Source organism: Onychostruthus taczanowskii, unplaced genomic scaffold, assembly GCF_017590055.1.
Source record: "Onychostruthus taczanowskii isolate IOZ18803 unplaced genomic scaffold, ASM1759005v1 scaffold2, whole genome shotgun sequence".
In the NCBI taxonomy this organism is placed as follows: Eukaryota; Metazoa; Chordata; class Aves; order Passeriformes; family Passeridae; genus Onychostruthus; species Onychostruthus taczanowskii.
In genome coordinates, this window is record NW_024499239.1 from 3,239,008 (window position 1) to 3,250,696 (window position 11,689).

The following is an 11,689-nucleotide window of genomic DNA, read 5'->3' on the forward strand; positions in this document are numbered from 1 at the left end:
CGTGACGGCGGCGCGCGGCTGGGGCCGGGCTGCCGGGCAGCGCCTCCTGGCGGGGAGGAGTGGGCGCGGCAGAGCGGCCGAACCAAAAGTGACGTCAGCGGTCTCTAGTGACGTCACGGCAGAGGCACTGACGGGGTTTAGGCCTGTTAGGGGACAAATGAGTCCACAAAGGAAATGCAGGTAAACCTGGTGTTGGAAGATGCATACTGTGCATAACAGTGTCGTATAATCAATTTCAAATTACAGTGTCCAGCTCTGACTGCATGCTGTAATTCCATTTGGCCACAGCATCAGGACTAACATCACAGAATCAGCAAGGTTGGAAGAGACCTTTAAGATCATCAAGTCCAACGATCCACCCAGCACTATCACTGCAACCCCTAAACCATCAGACCTTATCACCCAGTACCAGATCCAGACACCCTTTGATCACCTCCAGAGATGGTGGCTCCACAACCCTCGGCAACCTATTCCAATACCTGACAACACTAACAGTGAAAAATAAATTCTAATATCTAATCTGAATCTTCCCTGTCTGATATTTAGGCCATCTGCTGTCATCCTCTCTCTCACTGCAGGCACAGCAGGAGAGATGGAACCCCTCCTCACTAGAGCTCCTTTCAGGGAGCTGCAGAGGGTGGGGAGGGCCCTCCTGAGCCCTCTCCAGGCTAAACAATTCCAGCTCCCTCAGCTGTTCCTCACAGGACGCATTTCCTGGAGCACTCGTGAGCCTTGCTGCCCTTCACTGGATGCACTCCAGCAGCTCAATTTCCCTTTGAAAGTGAGGGGCCCAAAACTGAACCCAGTGCTGGAGGTGAGGCTTCACCAGCGCTGAGCACAGGGGACAATCCCAGCCCTGCTCCTGCTGGCCACACTATTGCTGACACAGGCCAGGATGCCATCAGCCTTCGTGGCTACCCAGGCACAGCTGGCTCACGTTCAGCTCATATTCATAATCTGTGAACAGCATTCAGAGTATTGCTTTGCTCCAAAGTAGAAGAATCTGTCTGGACTAATTGACAGGTTTTGATGCCAGTCATCATCCAGATGGAAAAATTATGCTGAGACTAGATTTAGGATTTGGCATCTAACCATGAGAACTGATGTCCAAATTGGCTATAGCTACTTGAATTCTGTGAAAACTGGAACTACCTTTGCTGTGGCACAGGTTCTCCACATGATCAATACACATACCTATTTTTTAGCATTGTTAATGTAGCGGAGTGCATAGTTAAGGATAGACTGAAATCATTCCAGATTACTTGAATTGTATGTGATTTATTCATTTTAGTGTGTAGCTGATAAAATGTATTTGTGAGGCCATGACCAATAAAGAACAAAAAACATCTTTTCCAAGGAATTGTCCTAAATTGCCAGTATGTGGATTTCTAACATGTAGAACTGTGTTTCTGTAATTCCTGTATCCTATTTCCACTTGATCAAAAGCATTAATTGAGATGAGCTCAGTTGATTACAGCACGGTGCTAATATCACCAACGTTGTAGGTTTGAGCCCCATATGGGCAATTCATTTTAGAGCTGGATTTGACAATCCTTGCATGCCCCTTCCCAGAATATTCTGTGATTAAACATGACTAGTTTAGTCTTGCTGAATTTACTTTTATTTTCTGACTTACAAAACAACATGCTGCATGATTCTATAATATATCATTCATGAGGGCCATGGTTAAAATAGAAGTTATCGTTTCGTAATTTCTCAATTCAGACACAAAATGTAACTGTCTCTGTCTAGCTCTATAAAAACTGGACGAAGCCACCATAAAATACTGGAAAATGTTTCATAAAGCTGTTGTTATTAGGCAGAATGCTCTAGTTTCCTATCTTTTAGCTTTAATTATGCTAAAAGAAAAAATAAACCACACTAAAATGCACTTTTTACTGCTAAAATGGGTTTACACATTAAAGCTGACGTGAGATCATCTATCAAGATGCATAGTGCCAGTGCCATCCTCTCCCCTCCTATTTCAGCTTTCCACAGATGCTCTTTAGAAAGGGTGTTTGATCTTCCAATACTGGCTTTAAGTTATAAAAAAATTTTTAAATTACATATTGAAAATTACATAATATAATCACTTTACTAGAAAAATATTTATATGCTGAAAGTGACTGTAAGCATTGGGCAATAGGTAGATGGCAGGGAAAGCAATATAGGCTTGGTTTTGAAAGAGGTTAGTATATGTATGTTAATGTATGTACGACTCCAAAACAAGGAGAAGTATGAGAAATAACCTAGAAGGCACAGTCCAGAACATGCTCCCTGCTCTGTTTCACTTCCAAAACTTTTTAAAAAATTCTGCATTGATCTGTATTTGCTTAATTTAGGATGCAAGAAAATATTAGTTAACCATGAAAAATAAACTCACAGGAGAGGAGTATTTCTGATGTAAATAAATAACATTTAAATAAATTCTATTGTCATAGGTTTCCCTGTATTCTTAATTCTGATGTTGGTTTAAATGTTTAAAAATATACGTATACAGAAAGAAATCACCTGTCTTCCATGACAGCCTCTGTTCCCTTTCTGTCTGTTACATGAGCATGAATTTCTGTTTGCTTATGATTGCTCATCTTCATTTTCAGGCTGCCATGTATTTTCTTCTCTCTGGAACAGAGTTGGCTAATAGCTACTCCTGTCTTCTGAAGAAAATCTGCATTATATCCCCAATCTCACGTAATCATTCCATCATGTAGTTGAAACCTTTTATAGGAATGCTACAAATACATTTGTGTTAATCCTTTCTCCTGTAAGTTTCTTCCTAGTCAGTTTTGGAGAATTTTTCCAGGAGAACTAGATGAATCCCCAGATACTTTATTTCAAATTACATTCTATTTATCTAAGGTCAGGAAATGTGATGGAGGAAATAATTCCACATTAAGTGAAAGATGGGCTATTTAGCCTGTCGGGTCTTTTCCATTCATAATTTAGCACATTCTCTGTGTCCTGTGGAGCAGCTGTGCTATGCTCACCACAAAGTGATAGTGTCCCTCAGACTTCCCACAGCACAGTCAGGCAATTACAGAGTATTGGTAGCTGGCATCTTATAGAGAACTATGTGAAAGTAAGGAGTGCCTAGATTAGGTCCACAAAGATCTTTTAAAGTACTCTTTCTTTTGATAGTAACTGAAATAATTGACATAGACAATGTCCCTGTTTTTCCCATTCCTTTTGTTCAGTCTGACTGCTCAGTTAAGAATCTCTGAAATACTAGATTATCAGACAGAAGAAATGCTAGAGAGATTTTAATTGCATATTCTTCCACATAAAATGTAGATTTGTGTCTTCCAATATAGCCCGTTACATGTTTATATAATACAAGAATAAAAATGTATAAACTACCAATGAAAGTCCATTAAATATGGTTGAATGTTATAGTAACTGTTTAGCTATCATCAGTTTCTAAAATGATACAGACAATTACTGGGCAAGAATTCAGTATACATTCACTTTATTTCAAAAGAATGCACTAAAGTGCTCATTTTTAGAGTTCTATGTTTTTTATTACAATTACAAGATGAATTATGAAAGCTTTTCCACCCAGAAAACATTTCCTTGTGCCTATTAAGCAAAGAATTTGTAAATATTGTGGAAAACATTGTGACCTCAACAATCAATACACAATTCAAACAAGACGATGTATCATAGATAGCAGTAGCATGAATTATATTTTCTACATAAGATGGTTTTGTGGAGCCTGGATGTTGGGAAAATACTTCTTGTAGCTAAGAATCAAATGTCACAACACACCTATTTGCACTGGATTATCCCAAAGACATTCGCAAAAGAGCAACTGTATTGTGCAAACAATCACTAAAATTACATTCCTTCTCTCTAAGAGTATTTAGGTGGCAAATTTAAGACCTGAGAGTCCTTACAAGTGCCAGAGGATTTGTGTTACCCACATAAACTGCCCTCCCAGCTGTCTTACTGTACAGTAATAATTACTAAGATCTGTGTTAGAACCAATGTAATTTGCAATATATGCCTAGAATAAATATCTAATATCCAAATATTAATTAATCCAAGGTATGGGCTTTCCTATATAGGCACAATAGGACAACATTGAAAAAAGCAAAAAGCTGTACATTTTACAGGTTTTCAAATATATTCTCACTTACTTGATGATATTTCAATTTTGAATCCAAAGTACATTTACACAAATGCTTTCTTTTCACATGAAAGGCAAAGTCCAAGCCACGGTACAGCAGAGTACCCTTGCACAGCTATCCCATGTTACAGATGGCAGGTGCTGACAGAGGACACGAACCAGCCTCTGATTTCCTGGGAGCTGACATCACTCAGCTCCAGGTCCATACCCAGTTTAGTCCACAGCCTGCCTTCCTGGACTCTCTTGGATGCCAAAAGCAAATTTTCTCCTGCAGGACATTCTGACCAGAAGTTTCTCTGAATGGAGCTTACTTTGGGTTGGCATTTTTTTATTTACTTTGGGATGAACAGCCAGCTCACTCAGCTGACATACACTGGGCAGGAAGACCATGCTTCTTACCATTAACCTTGTTCCTTTTCAGCTTCTGCTCAACACAGCTGCCACTTATCCTCTGTTTCTACCATAGTATACTGCTATCACAAGTCCAGCTGTTACATTTTGTGAGCTGTTCTAAACTCCTCTAGAAGATTCCATCCCATGGTAAATTTAGCTCTAAGTACTAATGTCCCTTTAAGTAGTGCACTGAATATGCTTACGCTTAGCTAGAAACTGGTGAAAATAATTCTCATAATTCTATTTTGAAAACTCTTATCACTTACCTACAAAGTAACTCTTGTAACCAACAACTACTGTTTACACAGTATTTTCTTATCCTTTGGTTTAGAGATAGAGATAATTTCTGTTCCCTAACCACAGCTGTTCATAAGCAATGAAGGGCAAGAAAGGACATATTAATGTTACAGAAGTTCTGAAAGGTCTGACAAATAAAGCAATGCTGCTTAAAAACATTTGTTTTCTAAGACAGTATCACATATAACATGAAGGCCAAAGGGAACACTAAATGTTCTGTGGGAAAAATAATATAGCTGCATAGGTGAAAAGTTGGTCCCATGGTATCTGAATGCAGTACTCCTATTCATCAGGATGAGAACTGGATTCTTGTAGGGATGTAGCTATGATCTCTTTAATGGAGTTCTGTGTTTCAACACAGTTGGAAATGGAAATGTGCATCATTCTCATACAGAACTCAACTGATTGCTTTTTTTTCCTACTTCCAAGACATAAACTAACTGTTAATGCTCTTAATGCTGCAAAAGTATTTCAAGCTATTAATGAAAGATAACTTATACCTCCATGAACATATAAGCAAATGCTGAATTCTGCTTACGTAAGCAACCACCACTGACCATGATAATTACTGGCACTATGTTTCCCGTCTATTGTATGTATAAGTATTTGCTAGAATGAGGACATCCTAATATGCATAAATGAATTATCAACTGTTCATGTAAAATGTTCCACTTTTTACTTACATGTAAAATTAAAAAGGAGACACTGCATATCAGCCAGTAACTTTTTTATCAGATGGTTTATGAAATGCTGGTCAGTGAAAGTCACCCAGTCACCTTAATGTTAGAAAATACATCTTTAGGACAAACGACAGAGGGAGAGACACAAAAGGTTGGAAGCATAGAAGCAAACCCTCATTACTACTAAGAAATCTCTATTGCTGGATGACCAGATTGAATCATCATTTAGGTAGGTGTCATCAAAGTTCACAATCTTGAAGTCCTTCTTAAGGTACATGGCATTCAGTTTGTTTAGTGTTCGAGCAAAGGTATATTTAGATGCACAACTATATGCTTCCATATTGTAGACTTTGTGGAAATGCATATCAAAATATGGATTATCCTAAAAAAAAATTGAGAGAGAATGAAATTACTATACACATTATAGTGTTAGAATTGTAATCTGTTGTTCTCTGCCCAGCTACCTACAGAGCTTTTTCTCAATATGATGGGCTTTAAAGGACTTCACATACTTCTGCTATTCATCTTAAATGGTCTTTTAAAACTTTAAAAAGTAGCAGCTGAAATTCTTTATCATTGGGAATTTTTTTCTGAGTAAAAATTTCTAAGTTTTCTCAAGCATACACTGTATTTATTGGTATTGTACAGTCTTGTTTTGAACTGAATCAATTTGTTTTGTTGCCTAAAACACAGTATATGAAAAGCACTTGCCTTGGACTATAACTGTCTACACCTGTGGGAGAAGAAGAATATTGATCGCCCTTCCTGCTTGAGTTGTATTTCTTTGTGTTTTCCAGCTCTTTGACACAATTAATCCTAGCAGCAGATAAATTCTTTTAAATTCTATGGATATGAATATCTATTATGAATATTTTTAGCAGTGTTAATTACCCCATAAGTTTGAGGTTCAATTAGGCTTTTCTTTAATCAAAAATGAGACAGATTTTGATCATCCCAGCTGTAAAAGGATGAATCATTTCTGAAGAATATTTTAGCACAACACTTCAGAAGAAAGTGTCCATAAAAAATTTTAATGAAATTTTGTTTTCACATACACTCTAAAATCTATTACATTAACTGCAGTTTGCACTGGAAGCTGCAGATGGAGAACTTTTATTACCAGTTACAATGACCAAATTAGAAAACACCCAGATTCTGCCTCAGGTCTCAACCAGAGATGAATGCTATTGTAATAAACTAACAAACAAAAAAATCTCACCTTCCTCTTCTCCTCCAACAGTGCAAATGTGATGTGGAGCCTCTCACATGCAATAAAGCCAAAATTCCTTGGTAACTTAATTTTATTTTTCAGATAATGCATTTTAATTGCATTTTCATTCTTGTATCCCAAATTACAAAACAAGAAAATTGTTATCTATGTACATAATACAGAAAGTAACACTTACTGCATCTGCTTCTTTTCCATCAATCATCTCCAGATCTTTCAAAAACCACTTTTCAACTATTTCATATTTCTCCTCTCGGTCCACTCGCCAGTGTTTAACCATACATATTTCTACTTCTTTACTTTTAGTCACTGCAAGAAAAAAACTAGTTTAGATATGCAAGCAAGTACTTCCCCAAGTTAAACCATCACAGGCAGGGCTGTATTGGGTTATACTGGACTTGATAGCTTTATTTTGCCCAGGAAGTAAGAAGGTGCCATGTTGTCAGTCTATGAAATCTGTCAGATTTTAGTAGATTTAGGATTTACCTTACCCAGCCCCTGTGAAGAAAGAGTCTTGTCTGTTCAAAAGCCTTTCATGTGAACTCACTAGCACTGCAATGAAATCCTCATTCTGGCACTGGGTCTGCATTATCCTGCTTACTTCAAGAGGGAGACTTTTTGCAGTGCTGCAGTTTGGAAATTGCGAAACCTCTACCAAGGTTGTACTTGCATGACTTCTGCTACACTTTCCAGTCTGTGAAGGAAGTTCTCTTATGAAGGCATTACTTTTTTAAAGCAAAACTCTTATTTCCCTATATAGTATGTAAATGAAATCAACATTGAATTTTTTTCTTAAAGCTTCCAGTTGTCCAGTGCTAAATTTATAGAAATTACTGTTTTCCAACTTAGGCAGGAAATGAGATTAAAAAGAGCATGAAGAGGTTTTTTGCAATAACTACCATTATTAATTGATTACCTTGAGTGCTGAGTAGGAGACTGGATTTCTGTAACAGACCATTACAAGTGTGAAAAGTACCAGAGCATGAACAATCTCCTGCACATCCAGCTGCTGATGGCTGTGGGGCAGACCACATTTCCAAGCTATCTGGGAGCCCAAGTTATGGTCAAGAAGTCACCTATATCTGGCAGGAACATTTCAACTTTATAGCACAAGGCTAGGAACACAGGAGCAAAATGCTTTTATTTCTAAATACTGCCTGAATTTTTGAAACCCCATTTTGAATCTTCAGTAGTTTTACCTTCCTCCTGTTAAAACATCTCTTATTCTCACCTGCTTATAAGAAAATTATTATTAAATAACAACAAAGTACTTATGTTGGAGATACTCCTTCTTTCCATTGTAAAGAAAAACGGTGGAAAATGTACAAATTGATCATAATTTCTCTCAACCTATAGTTTCCCTGCCTGGGGAATACAAATAATTTTTTCCCCTGGTCCTATCAATCATAGCTACTCAATCAATTTTGACCAAAAGACCACCACTCTGTCATCTTCCATGGAGAACATACAATGGTTTTCATTTGCAAACAAATCTAGCAGATTTATTTTAGGAAGTTCTCTTCATACTCTCAGTTTCACCCATTTTGTTTGTTGGTGTGCTAGCTTGTAAAGGAATATGTTGTGTCCCTCAGAGTTAAAACTAAAGGAAGCCAAGCCCAAACCCCAAGTCCTCTCAAAAGCACAAAGGGATGTTCTAGGGGCCCCCATATCCCCACATTGCCGCTGCTGCACCTCTCTGATGACAGAAATCCTCTGACATAAGGACAGAGCACAGATGTTATGCATAATGAACCCAGCGGTGAAACTTGGGTGTGCTGTTTTCAGTTAAGAAAGAAAAATAATTTTCCTGCATTTTACACACTGCTTGATCTTGCACTCAGCTAAAAGAGTAGAAGAAAATTTTTTTCATAGAGAGCATGAGCTCAGATCTACCATGTCACTCTATTAAGCTCTAAAAGCTTTGCTTGAGGTGGGCACAGCTATGACAATACCTTCATAGAGGACAAAGTATTTCTTAAAGCCTTTCATGGACTAAACACATTTTCCAGTGCCCCTGTAGGATAAAATGCTATCCCCACCATTCTTTCTTGGCTATACCAATACTGGGTTGTGAAAGCTCCTGAATGGGGTCGCATTTCAGCTCTATGTTCTTCCAGGGTTTATAAACTGTCTTGTGAAAAGATACTGTCACCTTCGTGCAAGAACTGGGACTTGCTGTTGTGAAAAGGAAAGGAAATAGTGTTGGCCAAATGGCACCAAAAAAAGATTGTTCAGTTACCCACACCAGGATTTTGTTGTAACACACATTTCAAAGGAATAGACCTCTGAAGTTGTGACTGTAGTTTGACTGTTTGGGTTTTTTCTTTTATGGTAATTTGAAATCAACAGAAACACACAGAGGTTGCATTGCAGGGGTAAGATTTTAGATAATGTGTTTTGCTCCTACAGAATCACAGCAGAACACAGTAGTTGCTGGCAGCTGGATGCAACCCATCTTTCAGAATCAGATTTCCACTCTACTCACCACTTACTCAACCATGCCTGAATATATTAAGATAGTGTAATATTGGATAGTGGAGAGATCCTACTCTTAATACTCTACATGAGTTTTCCTTTATGTCTTTAGAGACTTCCAATCAGTAAATCTGATTAGAGGCTTTCTTTAATGGTTTGTTCTCCTCTACCCAAAAAAGAAATGTTTAGGAAAGATTTTAAAGGTGCATAATGCTAATTTTCCTTTTTGGAAGTTTTACAACAGTGAACCGCTTATAGAACTCCAACACAGAACTAATCATACTTCTATTGATAGTTTCATAAACTGTGAATGAGATTGGTATTTCTGTATGTTTAGAAGCCCAGTGATATATAGGAATAAATTCTTTAAAACTGTATTTATAGTTCTAACATACAAAGCCTGTTCTACTAAAATTAAAGGAGTACAGGGAACATAGCTGGCTCACGGTTTCCAATAACCAGTAAAACAGCTCATGTGTTCTAAGAACTTCAGGTTTTTAGAAAGATAATGAACACAGAATACTGGATGCCAACCCCATATATGTCTGAAGCACACAGATTATTTCTACCTATTATATGTATTTGGAACCTGAAGAGGAAACAGACTGATCGAATCAACCACTTCAATCTAACTACTTACAGATGACATTTCTCTTTTTAATATATTTCAGCAGTTTGAAATAATAACTTAAAAAACCCCACACAAACCAGCTTTTCTGAAACTTCTATGAAACAGGTGATTCACTTGAAAAGAAATTTAAAAAGTAGCCAGATAATTACCACTTAAAGCAATCTTCTTTTACTCGAAGTTTGTGCTAATTACTAACTCCAATGTGTATTTATTTAAACCACAAGTCTAATTCGTTCAAAGGGGAACAGGGACAATATGCGGGATGTAAGACCAAACCAAGGGATAGTGCAAAAAATTTACAAATGTTTCCTGCAATGTTAATGCAGGAATATGCAGAACCTGGAAAGAATCTAGGAAAGAATCTGTAGAATTTAGCAAAGAATCTGTAGAAAACCTGACTAGAACTATTGTAAGGGTTTGCTCTTTTCAGGGCCGTTCGAGCGCTCACAGCACTGCCACGGCCAGAGCGCTGCCGCAGCGGCGGGTCAGATGTCGTGTTTCCACGCTGGTGACAAACCTGGAGCCGGTGTGACTCACAAGCGGGACAGAACGCTGCTCCGGGGGCTGCTGGCGGTGCGGGAGCAGCGAGCCGGGCTCCGTGCTGTGCCGGGGAGCGGCGGGACGAGGCGCTGCCCCGCTCCGGCCCGGGGGCGCTGAGCCCGGCCCCGCTCCCTCGGCTGCCCCGCTCCCGCTCCCGCCCGCGACCCCCGCAGAGCCCGGAGCCCGGCCCGCCCGGCGCTGCCCCGTACCTGCGGCGCACAGGTAGTAGCGCTGGGCGCCCGCGCCCTCCACCTCGATGAACTCGTGCAGCCTCTGCCGCCGGGGGCCGAAGAGCCTCTTCTCCAGGTCCTCCTTCACCAGCGAGGACATCGCACCGCGGAGCTGCTCAGCGCCGGGCTCCGGCCCCCCGCGCCCCGCAGCCGCCACGGGGCACCAGGGCGGGGGCTGCGCTCCGGCCGCGCGGGGCCGCGGGGCGCGGGGCAGCCATGGCCGGCACCGACCCCGCTCCCTCCCGGACACTTCCACTCCGCCCCCGAGCAGCCGCCGTTAAAACTTCGGCCGCCGGCGCCGGGAGAGGCCGGAGCGCGGATCTCCCCCCCCCGCGCCCGCCCCCCCGCCCGCCCGCCGTGCGCCAGCGGGGCGCTCCCGGCGCAGCGCCCGGTACCGGTACCGGCACCGAGACAAGACCCGGAGCTGCCGTCCGGCCCCCGAGCTGTCACCCGGCCGGGGGGAGGAGACAACGAGCGGAGGAGGACGCAAAACAATCACACTAGAGGCGATTTACCAAAAAAAAAAAAAAAAAAAAAAAAAAAAAAAAAAAAAAAAAGAGAGAGAGAGGCAGCTGTCAACGCAATTCTTTTTAGCAGTAGATGAAAGCGCTAAGAATTTATAAAGGAATTAGACAGCATTATGGCTGTCACCAGTGTTCCTCCCGTAATAGCTTTTTGGCTATTAATAGCGTTAAGGACAAAATTACCTTATGCCACTCCTTATAAACAGAAAGTGAACTCACGTCCAGAGGAGTTGTAAAAGGCACCGCCAGAATGTTTGCACATGTGAGAGGTCTTTCATATCAGCCATAAGTGTATTTGCAGAAATGTTGGTTGTTTCTGCCATTCCACAGGTGTGTGGGTGAAGTTCCTGGAGTTGGGTGCTCTTCTAATTCCAGTATCCATGGTAGCCTGTGCTAGAGTTTTGCACTTTGGACTAGTTTCTGGTTGCTTATAAAAGTTTGGATATTCTCTTCTAATTATTACCTTCAAGCTTAGTATACCTGAATACCTTACTGAGTTTTTCATTTTTGTGATCTCAACGCAACATAGAAAGAAATGTTACCTTGGAATGAAACTGAGTGCTAA

The 11,689-nt window shown here is 40.3% G+C and overlaps 1 protein-coding gene across 1 annotated transcript; it reads right to left on the minus strand.

The window, feature by feature from the left end:
- Positions 1 to 5,095: 5,095 nt before the first annotated feature.
- Positions 5,096 to 11,105, minus strand: EXOC1L (exocyst complex component 1 like). Its single transcript, XM_041402973.1, has 3 exons — positions 10,580 to 11,105; positions 6,903 to 7,033; positions 5,096 to 5,878 (listed from the first exon to the last, which is right to left on the minus strand). Exons 1-3 carry the CDS (start codon positions 10,698 to 10,700, stop codon positions 5,615 to 5,617), a joined length of 516 nt encoding a protein of 171 aa, XP_041258907.1. The 5' UTR covers positions 10,701 to 11,105; the 3' UTR covers positions 5,096 to 5,614.
- Positions 11,106 to 11,689: the final 584 nt, after the last annotated feature.